Below are 18,665 nucleotides of genomic sequence, written 5' to 3' on the forward strand. Positions count from 1 at the left end.
GAACACACACTTGCCAGCATAGTAGAAGGTGACCCGCGAGAAGTCCATCAAGGTCTCAACAATGCTGAAGATGCTATAGACCACCCAGTAGGTCAGCCACTGACTGGTGTCATCCTTCTTGATGCTTTCAATGGCCTTGATTGAGAAACGGGCTGGATAGACAAAGCCAATTAGGTTGCAGAGGACGGAGGCTCCACTCCCAAACAGAAGATACAGCCCAATGACAACCAAAACAACTGATGCACTTATCCGTTTCTGAATCCCTGTTTTCTGCTCTATCTTTGACAACACAGTTGTCACTATGTTATTCCCATTCAGTGCTGCATCGTAGAAGTCTTTTAGTTTCTTAAACATCTTAGGCCCTCGTCAAGCCAAGCAATTAACTTGCCCGAAAGCGCAATTCTGGCTGCTGAGTTTGCCTTGTGGTCTGGGAGGCTTACTTTCAGTCTCTCAACTCAATATACACTGAAGGAATTGCAAGACAGGGTCTAATTAATGTGTAGCTTCCATGTCATTTCTATGGCGTCACATCCTTGGTGTAAGTATTGCCCAAATATGGAGACATACTGTATGGACAACGGACAGATGAGCTGAGATTATAAATTCATAAAACTAGTGTTGTATCAATTGTCTGAGTACTTGGAGGCCAGACATCTACTGTATGACATCAGTAGTCTGGTTCTCAACCTTTTAAGGCCGCGACCCGCCCAAAAAATCATATTTGAACTGGGTACCCACCACTCCGACATGCGCTTGGAATTGTAGGAGTTGAGGCATTAAATTTAGTTTGACTCGGGTCCACAGATAAATATTGTTAAAATAGCCGATCTACATGCTCACAACGCCTCGCGTTGCGAGCTTGTAGATTGGCCATGCACTCGGTCACTCAACAGTAAACAAACCAACATACAGTATAAGATATACAGATACCCTGTATATCTTATACTGTATGTTAGTTTGTTTACTGTTGAGTGAGAAAACAATGTTGCACATTAAGCAAGGCATCTGGGGACCCCCCAAAATAATCATTTGGCGACCCCCTGGGGGTCCCGACCCACTGGTCTATGACATCAGTACTATGGTGTCAATGCTTGTTGTCAGAGTACTTCATGGCCAGTCTATGTCAGTACTATGACGTCAGTACTGTGATGTCAGTGAACATACAATACATACATATGGGCAAACACTCTTGCCTCTTTAGACAAAGCTTTCCCCTTAGAGGTGACGTCTAAGCCTTACAAAGTCAGATGGCATTGCGATTCTTCTGACTTTTTATTGATGTTACTGCTGTCATTGGTCTTATAGATATTAATGGGCCGACCCCATCTTTAACGTGTTTCAGGTATGCCTTCCTCAGCGTGATCAAGCCGAGGAAGGCAGTGTGCTGAAACGTGTTTGTGTGCTGATGCTTGGCGTACCTAAATAAATGAAAAGTACCTGAAGGTCATTCCATGAGTGTTGGCGTTATTTGTTATTCTTTTAGTGAACACTTTGGAGCCATGTAGCCGGTAAATTGCTTTTATTGTCTGAGTTGTGCTTGCTTTCTTTCTTTCCCACCTCATCTCTAACACTTCTCTGGGACCAACTAGCTTTAAGTAAATGTGCAGGTATTATAAGCCATAGTTCTAAAGGAGGCTAGCATCTACAGTAGATTGCAGGAGATTGGGAACAGGATAGGATAGGATAGTTCAATCACTGCAATACCTTTGGATGGTGTAGTACTGAACAGTAGGACTGACATGTGTCATGTTATGATTCATGACTTTTAAATGAAGGAACTTGACGTTCGTGCACAAATCCTTCTAAAAGCGACAGCTCTGATCAAAAGTATTAAAACAAATAAATGCATTTAGAGTGATAATAAAGACAATAGGTAAAATATGATTACCCCAGCAGTCAACAGTACCCGTAGTTAAATATGTAAATACAGCATCTTGTGTTTGGCATAAATATTTCGTAGATATATTTTAGTAGATACAATACATTGTGATAAATTAATTCATACAATTCATGAGCTACATAAAGCAATGCAGAAGCAATTCCTGGCAGCTAAATTGCCAATGAATCCCCTCATTTCAGGCAACCATTAATAAATGATGAACACATTTCCCATGCTGCATTTTGCTGAGGTTATACATACATTTTAACGAACTGTAATACCTAACAGGAAATTGACCACATTCATTTTGCCCTCCAGTGACATAACCTAATCCTACACTGTCCATTTTTTCATCAGTATTCCAGAAGCCATTTCCTTGAAGCATTTATCAAAATTTTTACCTACATATTATTTATAAAGCAGGACAGGTTCTAACCTGTGTTGAGATGTTTTCGGACATAATCACAGAGATACCACTGACCTGTGTGCTAGGTTTTACATGTATTTGGCTGGCTGCAATTCATCACCACAGAGAAGGACACGATCCCAGTGATTACAATCTAAGCGTTGCCTTTAATTGCTTTCGTGTGACCTGTCCTTTATTGACTTTTAGCCTCTCTTCAAGCACCGACTTTCTGCAACAACTATATTGCCTAATTTTTCCTCCTTTTCGCCAGCTGAGGAAGCTGAACATCTCCCAGCCCCTCCTCACCTCCTCAGTCTCAAAAACCAAGCTGCAACATGTAGTCTGCTCTGCTTAACCCATTAAGACCGGGAAAGCATCTGTCATTTTAGATTTTCACCACTTTAACCATTATCTTATACTTTGGCTATTCAAAAATAGAATGAAAAATCACGAACAATTTTGTGCAAATCTTTGAATATATATTTTTTAAAGCAAATATTTGTTACTCAAATCTTTGCTTCTGGGGATTCTACAAATGTTTTCTAAATCCTTTTTGAAAAAACTTATGTTGCTATAATCAGTGGTTTTCAAGCTTTTTCATTTTGGGCCCCCATGTATTTGACCGTGGACCCCCATCTCAAAATATGTTGTTCCAGGGACCCCCAGAAGCAAATATTTGAGTTAAAATTTAATATATATATATATATATATATATATATATATATATATATAATATATATATATGCGGAACTCGGTGCCACGCTATGAGCTTGTATATCTGCTATTTTTGAATAGCCAAAGAAATCTAAAATGACGCAGGTGCTTTCGGATTGAATGGGTTAGAAGACTGTTTATGGTCTGCATTTCTATAGTGTCTTCGATCCAAATCGCTTCACAATGTCCATTACATTCACCTATACACACACACATTCACACACAGACAGTGGAGGCAACCATGCAAGGCACTAACCTGATTATCGGGAGCAGCTGCTCTACCTCCTGAGCCACTGCCACTCCTTGTTGGTGACAATGAATCAGTGACCTGCATACTGAACAGGTCATAGAAGAACAGTGGTTCTCAACCAGTGGTCCGGAGACCACCAGTGGCCCTTGAGGGGGTTCCAGGTGGATAAACGAGGCACATTTTACCTAAACATTAAAAAAAAGTAAAATGACTGGAATGTGAATACAAATGAACACACATAAATGACACCTGAAGTATAAAACACAGATGTAATTGTGCCTCTGTCTAATGTCTGACAAAGCTAAATTCTCTACAAACAAAACATGCTGCTTCCTGGAACAATACCAAATAGAATAAGGTCTGGTATTAATATTTCGATAGAAAAAGAGCCTGATTAGTGCTGAGAGTCAGAGTACAGTACTTTCCCAGCACCACATGCTGGCAGCTGAAAACACTTCTATTCAGCATTGTTCTATCTTTCCCTGTCCGCAGGGCCCAGTGAACTGGATCTGAGTCTGCTGGTGGAAACCAGCAGTATGGTAGATGTCGCTTGTTGCAAGTATGATGAGCAGGTAAGACTGTGGTTACAGTATGTATTACTACTTCCTAGCCTATGGGCTACTTGCACAAGAAATGTTTCACCTTCCTAACATTGTAACAATTTTGTGACATGGCAATGATCTGATGATGGTCTTATTAACTGGCAACACTGACATACTGATGCTGCTTTGAGCCCATGGCCATTACAGCAATCAGATTCTATTCTATTCTGGCTATTATTGCCTAGCATTACCACAGCGAAGCAAATAATTTCCTCTGTCCCATTCATATTTGCAAAAATGACTACCACAAGTCAAAATACATATCCAAATAGCCTTTTCTGAGGTGACAAAGTGAAGCTGTTTCAAATGCCTGATGAATCAGATCAGGGACATTTGCAGAGAGACAGAGACATTGTGTAACGTTCAATGGGGGATGAGGGGGCATTAGGCAGCGAACATGCAGACGAGCATCAATTCTCTACACTTCAATAGACTTCTAGGCCAAATTGGACCCTTGCTGCTGTCTGCTGTTATTTGTCCTCATGGAGTAATTTCAATCAGCTTACCACTGGACTTGCCAGCTGTACTGTCGTCACCCCAGAGACAACATCTCACCACTCATATTTCCTTTCCTTTCGTTACATGATTCATATTTTGTTTTTTTGTGACCGTATCGCTGGTCAACGTGTGGAGTGTATCTGGGTAGTGAGACTATCACTTCCTTCAGACACAGAAACAAGCCAGCAGGATTATGTGTTCCTTTTCAATTTGAGGCTATGCCCCTACAATACTTCTTTCTTCCTGTGCTGAACAGCAGTGTTCTTTTCTGCAAAGTGGGAGAGGATGTCTCCTGCCTGCCTCGTTTATGAGACAAAGAAAGCTATCATGCAGACAGTACTGTGACTTTGGCACTCTGATATAAATTCTAGACATTCTTGAGGCATCTTTCATTGCTTGCTTTCCTTTGATTGCTGGCTATTTGTCTATTTGCTTATTGTCTCCGCCAGGCCGAAGGCGTGGCCGAGACTATGTTTTGCCCCCTGTCTGTCCGTCCGTCCGTCCGTCCGTCCGTCCGTCCGTCCGTCCGTCCGTCCGTCCGTGTACAGCTAATCTCCAGCACCGTTGGCCTGATCGACGTAAAACTATGCACACACACTCCCTGGATGCCAGAGCAGAACCTCTGCCCCAAATTCTTCAGATCGGCCTGTTGTAGCTCCACCGGGGGGCAGATTTTTGCGAAAAGTTTTTTTTTTATATTAATCCTCCTGATTTTTCATATTCCATCCTGATTGGCTAAGATTGGCATCTAAAGTTTGCAGGCTGGCTCGTTTTGAACAAAATGCCTCAAATCATGAACGCACATTCCAACTAGGCCGAGGAATAAATGCCACCCTTTTCACATAGGCCTATTATAGCGCCACCAGCAGGTCAATTTTTGCAAAACATATTTTTTTGGGCGGTGAAACCGCCCCTATATGTGAGGTTTGGATATTTGCACACCAAATCCTGCGCTGTGATTGGCCACAAATGTACCCCCCTAACCCTGCACCGTGATTGGCCAATCACAGTCTATTCAGGACTGTGATTGGCTAGGGAAACATGACACATGTGCATAGCCCTATATAAGAAACCATAACTTGTGTTTTTTTTAAGTTATGGTTTCTTCCATCACTTCTTCCATCACTTCTTCCATCACTGTGATGACCACTGTGATGGCACCGCCCACTTCACACTGGGTGTGATTTTTATATTACTTCTACAGATTTTGTCTAAACATCACGCAAATCGGTACACATTATCTCTGTGGTCATGTGATTAAGACGGATCTGTCCGATTTTTCATATTCCATCCTGATTGGCTAAGATATGCATCTAAAGTTTGCAGGAGTGGTTCGCTTTGAAAAATGCCACCCTTTTCACATTGGCCTATTATAGCGCCACCAGGAGGCAGATTTTTGCAAAACAAATGTTTTTATATTACTCCTACACATTTTGTCCAAACATTGTCTATAGTCATGTAATCAAGACAAACCTGTCATATTTCATCCTGATTGACAATAACTTCATCAACATTAATCCCTCAACTTCTACAGATTCCACTCACCTCTATAATAACATTGCTGGCCCACAATTAACCTACCTGACCTAGCAGAGACCTGTGCTCCGAGGAGCACTTTTTCTAGTTTATCTGTTTGATACCCCCAAAGAAAAGGGGTTTATTCCATCTCAGCCAGTGGAAAACCTGGTCAGTCAGACAAAAGGAGAGGAAGTTCTGTTGCTGAGCTTTTTTCTGTGCAAATATGTTCAAGCCCACAAGAGAAATGACCCCAGGCAATTTCTTTGATTGACTGACAGTTAATACCCGGAGCAGTGAGGTTAAAATATAATAAGTTAGTTCAAACAGGTGCGTCATCATCACAGGAGCCTGATTTAAATGTATGTGTCATCATCAGAGCAGTGACACTGAAACACCTTGCACGGCGGGTGTTAACAATGTCAGGTTCATGTCTCATTAGCTTATTTTCGGACCGTTTTATGTGGGACCGATTTGTGGTTGTGCATACAGTAGTATGTTATAATATTACATGGTGTGTGTGTGTGTGTGTGTGTGTGTGTGTGTGTGTGTGTGTGTGTGTGTGTGTGTGTGTGTGTGTGTGTGTGTGTGTGTGTGTGTGTGTGTGTGTGTGTGTGTGTGTGTGTGTTCATTCATACCACCACAGCTGTACTAAGCTCATCATTTTGAACACACTATATTTCCTGTTTATCCATGGCAAAATTATCTCTCTCTCCAAGTCTTAACTTATGCTCTGTTTGCTCCAGGGAAAGTGGGGGTTTGCACAGGATTCACTCTCTCTAATACCCTCTCAATTTCTGTCAATCTCTCCCCCTCCTTTCGCTTTTTCTCTCTCTGTCTCTCTCTCCCCTTTGTGTAGGGAGAAGACAAGGAAGAAATCGACTATGCCGAAGGAGCCGTACAAAGTAAGAACATTAGTTTTATTTTCTCCCTCCCCTGGTGATACCCTGAATAACATCAGTTTTCCAACAGATTAAAACAGTAACAACCTGCTTCTTCTACTTCGAAAATGCTTCACACTCTCCTTTCACTCCAAACCAGTGCCTTTCAAGTTGAACATTATGCAGCACTAGTATGGGAGACCCCACACTTTCTCTTTCAGTAAATGCCACAGGTGTCATTTTACTCCCGAATGAGTTTTGTGGCACGCTTCCATGATGTGTGTGTGTGCCCAGGCGTTTATCTGTCCCTTTCCACATCAGCAGTTACAGCTGCTTAATACAACATGGCTGCTCTGTTGTTTCACCGTCCACCAGCAACCGCTAGACCTGATGTTTATCTCATCAGTGAGCTGTCGCTGCACTAACAACCACCTTCACAACAGGCGTTAAAACTGGCAGATGGAGGAAAGGAGGGGATGGGAATGTCTGCTTATGGAGCAGCTGTGCTTAGGAGGAGGAGGAGGAAATTGAAAAATGCCGCCTGTAGCGGAACAGTGGTGCAGCGGAACAACAGGTCAGGAAGTAGAGTGGCCGTTTGGGTCCGTCTCGGTTGGGTCCCCTGGTCCTCATGGCTTCGTGTCGAAGTGACGTTGAGCAAGACACCGAACCCCTGACCACTCCCGTTGACCAAGTTGCCTTGCATGGTTGTTGTGTGAATAGGTGAATGTAATGCACATTGTAAAGCACTTTGGATAAAGGCACTATGGAAATGCAGACCATTTTAGGCCATTTACCATTGGCAACAACAGTGTGTTCTCCATGCACACACATTAACACTGGAAAACAAAGCTTTCTGCAGTGACATCCTTTAGATAACTTAAAGCTACAAAAAGACTTTGGAAGAAAGACTTGTCTCTGGTACTGATGCAGGATAGATACCGCAGATGCACAACAAACACATGCAGGGGGCCATCTTCAATGTCCAACAGTGCAAAGAAAACATATTTACTATTTGTAACTATACCTTTTAGGACGGGATGGGGTTCTTGTTGCTATGTACAGTAAATAGCAACATACATTTGTTGTAATCTTTGAATAAATATTTGAAGTTTTTCAGAAAACTTAGGTCAGGATTTAGAAGGCGTTTTTAGAATCGGCCTCAGCTCTAAATGGGTTAATATTTTATGAAAAGTATTGTATATTTTCATGTGTATTATATATCAGTCTGAATCCAATCACTGTGATGTACTGTAGTTGTATAGTTGTGTGTGGTTTGTTAGTGTTGATATACCCCACCTTTCTCCTGTGACAGGTTACTGCACTGAACGGAAGAACCCAAAGGTATTCTTCATGATAGGTAAGTACAGTAACTGTAGTGGAGTGTGCACATTTTGAGTGCTTTATTTGAATTTACAGTTAGATGGATAAATAGATCTTCATTGATCCCCGGGGGGAAATTCAGTTGGATTAGGAAAAGATGACCAGTAGTTAAACAGGTAACACTGAAGTATTTAAATCATTTGATGTCTTAATTCAGTGGTTCTCAACCTGTGGGTCAGGAGGGGTCCCGAGATGACAGTGAAGTGACAATTTAAGGATTTTTAATTGTCACCTAAAAAAAATTAAACACTTGATTCTTTCGATTCAAACTTGTACATGAGAATGCATTAAACAGTGTGGCTCTAGACTGGCTGGGTACCAAATTCACATTTATTTAGTCGGACAGTGCCAGCTCCATTATCCGTAATTCACGGGTAATGGGTAGAAAATCACGGGTAATGGTTAACGGGTGTGGCTTTAGATTGGTCTGGAATAGAGCGGGAAAGGTCCTTTCCAATGGCAGCGTTGCTAAGCATAGAATGGGAAACTGAGTGATCAGTTGAGGTCAAACACCCCAACTTCCCCTGAAGCTTTAAACTAGTCCAATGGCTAGTTGAGCCAAAAGATTGTCTCTTAAGCTTTCTGTTGGAAACTGCTGTTCCATCAGAATCAATAGAAGGCTTTCTAGTCTTATGTAGACACATAGTTCATGATTAATAGGTCAGTGACAGTCACCGTTTCAACACCACGGACAGCGCCAGCACCGAGGACAGCGCTGCCATCAGTGCCTTGTGTCTACAAGAGTTCTGTTACATACTGTATGTCATTCAGATCTGGACAGTCTGTGTAAAGTTTCCTATTGGGTTTTGTCCTAAATCCCAGGAACTGAGCGGTGTTGCCCATTCACTAACGCAAACTTTTGCCTTCTCAAGTCCAAAAGGAGCGAGGCTCTGGCCAGCTCTCTCACAGCCGCATCGTCGTCGTTCAGCATTTTCGGCAGATGTGATAGCCTCGTTGTAATATATATGTAGACATTGGAACATCCAGACCTCCATGTTTGCAACACTGGAAAACCCGAGTAGAGTTAGTGTTCAGGCCGTTTTATTGTGCATGTTGTAAAGGCTGTGTTGTTGTATAAAAACATTGTCAAACAGCTGATGTATTTTTGTGAGAGCTACCTGTCAAAAAACAAAAATATTCACAGGAAGCAGCAGTGATCGCCCCATGTGCACACACATGCCCCACACCACCTTGTACAATTCAGCAGCAAAAGTCTAGGTGTCATGTCTTTGATATTTATTTTACTTCCTGACCGCTCCAGAATTGAGTCAGTCACTGTCTGGTTACTGACTCATGTCTTGCTGCTATTTGAACATTGACAATGCCTAAACTTAACCTTAAACCCTAATCTTAACCCCTAAACCTAACCATAAACCTAAACGTTGAAATGCAACGTACCTAAAATGTAACAGTTTTGTGGTCCAGAAACGTTGTCATTGAACTTTTCTGGAGAAATGTACAGTGACTACGTTTCCTCTGGTGATTGGGTTGAGTCAGAAGCATACCCCTGGATTGGGTTTTGTGAGATGGTGTTTGCTGGGGTCTGCTTAAGCCATCGATTAATTGCTAAAATTACATTTACAGTGCTCCACTTGCAGCCTGTTTTGATACCAGTAGAGGAATAGGGTCTGTGAGCTGTTTTTCACATATAACTTGCACAATTTTGTACACATCTTTGAGTCAATTTACACTTGGAGCAGATGTATTTCCTCTAAGGCATTGATCATAACATTACGCATGCAAGTGTGCCAAAGGCATCCCTAAAGTCTAAGAACACAGCATAACTTTGCGGATTCGTGTTTAAAATAATGAATCCCTGTCTCCACGCAGAAAACATATTCATTCATTCCTTGGTGGTCGATGTAAGCTTTTTGTTTTGTAGACAGTATGTTAGCGTGATAGTCTCCACAACCATGGTAAAATACGAGTCACAAAAATATAGTCCACCAACGCCTATTGTCCTGGTGGGGATTCTGTGGTTGAGAGCACCCTTTCATGAACCGGGCACTTTACCATTTACTAGTCAAACATTCAAAATGGCAAACGGCATGAAAGCATGACCATTGGTTTGTATTTTCTAAGGTTTCAGATACCGCTACCACTACCTTTACCGTTAGGCAAGTTATTCACAACCTTTTCAACCTCTTCCTCTGTGAATACTACAGTCTCTGGTAGACAATCAGATAAAAAATGCTCTGCCATGGTGTTATAGGCAACAGATCATCAATAGACATCCTTCCTTGACATTTACTGCTGTAACACGTTTGCACTAAACTAACAACGCTTGTACGCCCCCCTCCCCCCCACACACACACACACACACACACACACACACACACACACACACACACACACACACACACACACACACTCTCACACACACCACACAGAGTCTGAAATAGATATAGTAATGATGGGTTGCTGAGGCTCCAGGCTTTTCAGACAGGGACAATATTGAGGCCCTAAATCATAAGGGTGACCACACAATATAGTGGCATGCAAAACAAACAAACAAACAAAATAGATACAGCTGAGTATCACAATATTATTTCTGCACAGTAAACACTGTACTGATTATGTAGTCCCGCCCTCGTTTCGATACATACGCCGCTGACCGTTTTCTTTTCCAGTTTATCTGTCGCTCGCAGAGGTGGGACAAAGTCCCTATGTTGCAAGTCCAAGTCGAGTCTCAAGTCTTTGCTCTCAAGTCCCGAGTCAAGTCCAAGTCAACACAGCCAAGTCCCAAGTCAAGTCCAAGTTCTCAGCTTTTTGTTTCGAGTCCCACACAAGTCCTTAGCATTTTGGTTCGAGTCCCACACAAGTCCTAACCTTTTGTTTCAAGTCCCAAACAAGTCCTAACCTTTTGTTTCGAGTCCCACACAAGTCCTAACCTTTTGTTTCAAGTCCCAAACAAGTCAAAATGTTAATTCAAGATATGTAAAGATTTACATAAATCATGAGCATTTTTCACAATTTGCATTTGTTTTAAAACAAGGTTTCTTCCAGGCCAACAGAACGCAGATACTGTACTTTTAATTTCCTCCTTGAGAACAGGGTTTAAAAGGGCCCTTTTTAATGAATATAATGTAATTTTGTACAATCTGTATGGTAGAGTATGTTACTACAATATAACTTATACAATCAGGGTGGTTGTATTTTGTCTCCCTGCTCTTCTATTGAGACATTTAGATAATGTCAAAGGCCATGTCTCACCTAGACACAGGATCTGACACAAATTCAGTGTATCCTCTGATCAAGCAGGCAGGCTCTATTATCACAATGGTGAAATTTCAGCAATTGCACTGGAAACCGCGTTCAAATCCGGGGTAGAAGAGGAAATGTATATAGCGCTGAAGTGGTCAATGTATGTTTTGTATTAATAACCAAAATCTACAAAGTAACTGGTACCTAAAGTTTTCAAATAATTGTAGTGGAGTAAAAGTAGGCTAATATCTGCCTCTGATATGTATGTAGTTGAGTAGAAGTAGGTAGCTGATATATTGCACTTTTACCTTAGCGCTAGGTATACTCTTGGTTGCTTGTTTTTGCAGAAAATGCACTTAGGACTTCTGGTGATTAGTAGTTTCGTTCCCTACCTATGTTGAATGCAATTACTGTAAGTCGCTTTGGATAAAAGCGTCTGCTAAATGACTGTAATGTAGAAGTAAAGTACTGAAAATTGCAAATACTTCAGTAAAGTAAAAAATAAGTCAAAATTGTACTTAAGTAAAGTACTTGAGTAAATGTACTTAGTTACTTTCCACCACTGGTTATACTGTAGTTTGCTCTTAGCACGCCGTAATGTTAATGTGAAGTATAGGTCTTGCCTTGCATACTGCTTTTCTCGTCTTGTCTTCCACCTTGTAATCTTTAAAACCGAAAGCTATAACTGCTGGAGTTGACATTTTATTCCACCTGGCTTCAGTTCCAGCAGCGACGGCAGGAGTGAAGCCGGTGTGTTGTTTGTTTGGTAACGTGCAACATGTGGGCCAGTGTTGCCAAGTATCGGGAGAGAAACAAGCGAACCGACTTCCAAAAACAAGCCAAAAACAAGCCAAAGTTTGTCCAAAAGTTAGGGTAAATAAGCAGCTTTGGCAACACTATACTAGGTGTCACTGACGGCCGGGATTTCTGACTAATAACATTATAGTTGATGCACACTTTTTAAACATTTTTGGCTTGCTTAAGTGACTTGAAAGTGACTTGAAAAGACTTGAATTTTCAAGTCAAGAGGGCTCAAGTCAAGTCAAGTCTCAAGTCTTTAGTGTTCAAGTCAAGTCAAGTCTCAAGTCTTTGGCATTCAAGTCCCAAGCAATTCCAAGTCTATTTTTGATTTGGTCAAGCAAGTCTAAAGTCATCAAAATCGGGACTTCAAGTCAAGTCGAGTCTCGAGTCTCGAGTCCAAGTCCCCACCTCTGGTCGCTCGCGTAATATTGTTCCCATACCCCACAGGGATGGTTCTTCAAGCCTTTCCATACCAAGGCTTGAGCAATGAGCACTGACATCCCAAATGAGAACATACCTCACCTGTTTTCCCTTGTTTTCTACCTCAATTATTTTACTTTCTTGAAAAGTGCAAATGATGAGAGCTTGTACGACACCTGTAAACCTATGATGTGCCAATAAAGTTGAAGTTGGGTTGAAGTTGAAGTCCATGTAGCCTTTTGAAAAAACAACAAAAAATACGTTGGTATCTAATACTGTTAGACTGACTGAAGCCTGGGAAATTGTATAATGCAATATAACCTTATCTACACCAAAGTGTTCACTACTATCTTAAATAGGTCACTAAAATAGGCCAGGGGTTCCTGAATGTTTTAAATCAGCAGTGATTATCACAGTGACCAAAAACAGTACAGTGCAGTCCCTGCCTATTTCGGTTTGTTTATCACATGGGTCTATTCATTAGAGAGGGATCATTATCCTGCTCTGACCAGGCAGAAAGTCTCTCCATGGTGTCTGTCACTGTCACAGCATGGTAATTGGGACAGGCAGTGAGAGATGGAGGTTAATCAGAGGATAGTGTCTCCATTAACTACCGTTTAGTTCACCACCTAGGAAGACACTCCAGATCACACTCCTGTCTAGATTAATCATGCATTACTGCTAATGCATGAATATTGGGCTGCTGCAACTACTACTGATGATGATAATAGTATCATTTTTTATTTTACCTGTATTTTACCAGGAAAGATTCTTGTTCATGTTGTTCATTATAGCAATTAAAGTAAGAAAGTCAACGTACTACAGTATACTGTATACAATGCACAATGCATGTTACAGTATCTACTGTACCATCAGTATCCCCCCCCCCTTTTTTCCCTAGCAGCTGCCACAGTATTATATGTATAGCAGTTAGGGGAGAGGAACAGTCTAGCGCTTTAAGGTGCCAAAGGCACCAGTCTAGCGCTTAAAGGGATATTTCACTTTCAAAAAAACTTTGGGTCATTTTATCGTCTACTCAGGCTTTTGTGAGCCCCCCGACCGTTTTTAAGTTGTTTGATTTAGTATTTAGATATTTGATAATCATTTTATCAGACACGCCCCCTTCCTATACAAACCCATTATAACTTCAAACTCCATTTTTAACCCGTTAGATTCATCAAAAACACCCGTCCTTGGTTCTGCTGACTCACCCTGCCCTCCTAATTTGTGAGGGGGCCGTGGTTTTTCGATTACTTTTTTCATTTATTTTATTTTATTTTTTTATTGTATTTCATTTTTTTCATTTTCCAAAAAGAATATTAAAAATAAATGAAAAAAGTTATCGAAAAAACACGGCCCCCTCGCGTATTAGGAGGGCATGGTGAGTCACCAGAACCAAGGACGGGTGTTTTTGATGAATCTAACATGTTAAAAATGGAGTTTGAAGTTATAATGGGTTTGTATAGGAAGGGGGCGTGTCTGATAAAATGAATATCAAATATCTAAATACTGAATCAAGCAACTTAAAAACGGTATGGGGGGCTCACAAAAGCCTGAGTAGACGATAAAATGACCAAAAGTTTTTTTGAAAGTGAAATATCCCTTTAAAGGTGCCAAAAGGAACATAGTGAAACAAACAGCCAGGACAAGAATGATAAAACCTGCACACCTGCATAAAATCCAGTCTGTGTAGGAGGTATACGAGTGACTTTTGAAGAATTCTGGTGGGGATAATTATTGGCCTTATTATTATACTGCCAATGTAAAAGAAGCTTTAAAATGGAGGTCTTGTTATTGTTAGGAACTCTGCTGTATTATTGACATGATTTTTATGAAGAGTTGCAGACATTCCTATTCCAGGACACCAGAAGAGAGGAATGATTTGATCTGGGTTTATTTTCAGTGCAGGGATCATGTGTACACATGTAAACTCTCAGATACAATCTCAAAGATTGTGTATGAGTGTGTACATTGAGTGGGCGAGATCTTTGATACTATACTGTGTGTGCGTGCGTGCGTGCGTGCGTGCGTGCGTGCGTGCGTGCGTGCGTGCGTGCGTGCGTGCGTGCGTGCGTGCGTGCGTGCGTGCGTGCGTGCGTGCGTGCGTGCGTGCGTGCGTGCGTCACAACAAAGAATAATAACAAATAACAAAGAAATTGAATTGCAGATTTTGTTTTATTTTTCTCAAAACCTCCAGGGACAGTCCCATGCAGCAGATAACAGTGAAGGCCTTGAAATAAAAATAGGAAAAAATAGACTTAAAGCACAACTAAAACAACAAACCATACAGTACACTTCACAGGGGAAAAAAAGGCTATCTCTTAAATAAGGGCCCTGGCAGCTCTGTCTCAAGGCTGTTAACGCTTTGCCTGCCCAAGTTTAACTGACTGTCAGTCACGACTCACTTGCAGCCTCCCTAAAATAACCAAATTTGGGCGCCAATATAATCAAAATATTTTACCAACACAAACACGATTAAACACATGATACACACACCCCTTCTCCTCTACAGTACTTGGTGTGTGTGTGTGTGTGTGTGTGTGTGTGTGTGTGTGTGTGTGTGTGTGTGTGTGTGTGTGTGTGTGTGTGTGTGTGTGTGTGTGTGTGTGTGTGTGTGTGTGTGTGTGTGTGTGTGTGTGTGTGTGTGTGTGTGGTCCCTCTTATCGTGTCTGTGTTTAGGGCACGGCTGCCCCGTGACAGTATCTAAGAGCTACTCTCAAATCTGTGTCCTGGGCAAATCAAAATGTGTTTCTGCCAAGCCTATACAGATAAGTATCATCCATGATCATTAGATACCAAGTATTATTCAGAGGTATTTCTACTCTTTACAATCTGCTCTTTATTTCTGCGCGTAGACAATGCGACGTGTTGTGAGCTTGTAACTTACCTACTTTCAAGCAATCGGTGTGCGACACTGTGTTACGTACTGCCACTCGGCTCAACCCAAGCAACTTTATTGACCATATTCACACAGCAGACACTTTACTCTTACAGTACATCATACTCAGGGGTGAGGAATTGCCTCTGTCAAGTAGCATCAGCTCAGTTATATAGTCTCTTGTCTCACTCAAGTTATGAGATTATTAAAAAAAAGTGTATGAAGACACAGCAAAACAGAGTCAAGTATATAAAGCTCGCAGCATTAATGCTGCACTGGAGAGTTTTCAGATTTCATTTAGCCACAGACCATACCGACCACTAAAGCTCATCCCATAATATATAGCATTTTAATCTCTGCAATGGGCTGATTTTATACATTTTCAATCCATTATGTGATTTAGATTTGAAAACACAAAATACAAATGTCAAAACAAAAACAATACAGCCGTCAAGACTTAGTCTTACATCCGGTCTCCTTTTTGATCCTCAAGCATCCTCAAGTTACATACCACATTAAAATACTAAAACAATAAACAAAAACAAAGCATGAGCCAAAACATGAAAATAAATAAACAAATACCAGTACAATGCAAGAATAATACAATATTAAAAGAAACGGCAAAAAAAGCTAGACTAAAAAGGTATGTGTTACATTTTCTTTCAAAAATATCTACAGTGTCTGCCACCTGTCCTCTGGCATGCTGTTCTACAAGTGAGTGTCAAAGCCACTTTGATTCGTGCCATGTCTGCTGTGGAGTTTAGTCTACTGTACTGAATGTACTGTATGTTGGAATGTCCTAATTCACTTGAGTGCTTCATGATGGATTGTGAGTGCGCCACACGCCAAAGCAAATTGCTTGCACCCCATACTTGGCAGTCATGTTTTCTGATTCACTTTCTGAAAAGCTATAATTCCGATATCCAAAGAAACCTTTGTAAGAGATGTCAGAAGAAATTGATAGAGGTTCATGCAGAAAAAGCTAATGCCGTGCTCCGTAGAAGAACTAGATGGACAGGTAATATCTGCACAAGTTCATGCAGAGTTCTTGTGTTACTGTAGCGAGACGGAGTGCTGATGTCTGAGGGATATGCTAATGCAGGTTGCCATTTAAGCCTGTGTGTGTGTACACCTTTTTCATCTTATGTCATCATCTCTCTCTGTCTGTTTTTCTCTCTCTCTCTGTCTGTTTTTCTCTCTCTCTATCTCTCTCTCTCTCTCTCTTTCTCTCTTTCTCTCTCTCTCTCTCTCTCTCTCTCTCTCTCTCTCTGTCTGTCTGTCTGTCTGTCTGTCTGTCTGTCTGTCTGTCTGTCTGTCTGTCTGTCTGTCTGTCTGTCTGTCTGTCTGTCTGTCTGTCTGTCTGTCTGTCTGTCTCCGTGTCTGTCTGTCTGTCTGTCTGTCTCTCTCTCTCCATCTGTCTGTCTTTCTCTCTCTGTAGTGTCTCTACCACGTACACATATCGTTGCTGTCAGGCAGAAACATTGTATCTCCGTTTTATGTTTTGTTGTAAATTATATCATACAACAGTGTTGCACGAAAGTAGTGAAAATAGTGGATCTACAAGTTCACAACGCCTTGATGCGTTGCGAGCTTGTAGATGGGTTACTTTCACCATTTTAAATCATTTTTAAAATAATAATAAAATAGGAACGGTTTTGGAATGTCAAGGAAGGATGTTGGTTTTGGACAAGGTTTCCCCCCCCGACAGCATCGATATGGTTTCATGTTCCCCTCCACCACCACCCCTCTCTCTTCTCCGTCTCTTGCAGGCATTCTATATTCCCTCACAGCCCTTTTCTGTAATTGGCTGCAAAAAATGTTCTCTTTCGACCAGCCATTGCAATATCCTCACTGATATAGTCCAGGATAATAGGATAATTAAGAATATGAAACATTTTTGGAACAAGTTATATTGTGTCCCCTTAACTCTTTGACTGCCAGAGTATTTTCATAAAGTACTCCCCCAGTGCCAGCAATTTTCGTGTTTTTTTATTTTTTTATTTTGAATTTTTCTCATGAAAATAATTTAAGGACACATAATGTAAAGACCCAGCACAAATCCGCCACCAGAGAGCAGCACATGACAGCTAGATCATGTCGTTGGGTCTCTCTCACCCTTCTTCATAGATTAGACAAGGAAAAACATGAAAACGGATGTGACGTCACCCAGATTGTTTTGATCAGCGAAAATTACGTTGTGAGACACGACGGCGATGACTGATCGTCACCCAGACCATAGATTATAGAAGAGAAGCTGTCCGTTTGTCCGTTATACCGTGTGAAAACCCGTTTATTTACCTATTTTGGACGAAAATGACTGGGGAAAAAAATCAAAAACCGGAAACGGAATCCAGGCCATGAAACCGGATGCAGATGTCCGTGAAGTAAGTGGAACTCGAGAATAACATTGAATATTAAGCAGCATAGCGCAATCAGAGATTAAACAATGAACGCGCGTCCAGCGCGTCGAGCGCGTCGACGGCCAACTGGACAAAGTAGCACTTGACGCGTTATCGCGTCGTCCGCAGTCAAAGAGTTAATGACAGATTTTTCATTTGTTTTGAAGAAATGGGAATTTTTTATACTGAATACATGACTAAAATATGGACACTATTTTCTGTGTATATTTCAATTGAAAATCAAATTATACCAAGACCCTCTCCCCTCTTGTTCCATCTGTCTGTGTGTTCTTAAGCTAATCTAACAAACCACTGGAATGATAAGCGCCAAATTATTTGTGCCAGTAGGCCACAGAAGTACCTCCACAATTTTTTCCCCAAACATACTTTTTCAATATATATTTTCGATTGGAAGTCAAATGGACTCGAATCAGTAAGTAATTCACTCTATAACCCTAACCCTTTATGCTTGCGTCGAACAACGTGTCACACTTCATGTCTCACTAGGTTCTGAGATTTGAGCATTCAATCTCATACTCGCCACCAGTTTCACCAGAAAATGTAAACAAGGAAGTGAATGTGCTCTCACACATCTCCGTGGTAGCGGAGCTTACCCCGTATTCCTAGCCAATCAGCGTACGCGACATGTTATGAAAGCGTCTGCTCCCTCTCATCTTTCCACAGGTACACGACGTTCTCCATGAAACATTTTTGGGTTGTTTTGACCTCACTTTCACTCGAAACTTTGCTACAAGCATAAATTGGCCATAACCCTAACCCAAATTTGGGGTCATACTGTAGATATGTCATAGATGACTGGCGTCACAGATGACTGATG

The 18,665-nt window shown here is 41.3% G+C and overlaps 1 protein-coding gene across 1 annotated transcript in view; it reads left to right on the top strand.

The window, feature by feature from the left end:
- ak5 (adenylate kinase 5) overlaps positions 1-18,665 on the top strand; it is a 75,020-nt gene that overhangs the window by 40,329 nt on the left and 16,026 nt on the right. The window contains exons 8-10 of the mRNA XM_080441012.1: positions 3,742-3,821; positions 6,724-6,769; positions 8,058-8,102. Of these exons, the coding sequence (XP_080297138.1) occupies positions 3,742-3,821; positions 6,724-6,769; positions 8,058-8,102 (171 nt within the window). The remainder of the gene's footprint in view (positions 1-3,741; positions 3,822-6,723; positions 6,770-8,057; positions 8,103-18,665) is intronic.

The sequence above is a fragment of the Gymnoscopelus braueri genome (assembly GCF_963280865.1).
Source record: "Gymnoscopelus braueri genome assembly, chromosome: 10".
Lineage (NCBI taxonomy): Eukaryota > Metazoa > Chordata > Actinopteri > Myctophiformes > Myctophidae > Gymnoscopelus > Gymnoscopelus braueri.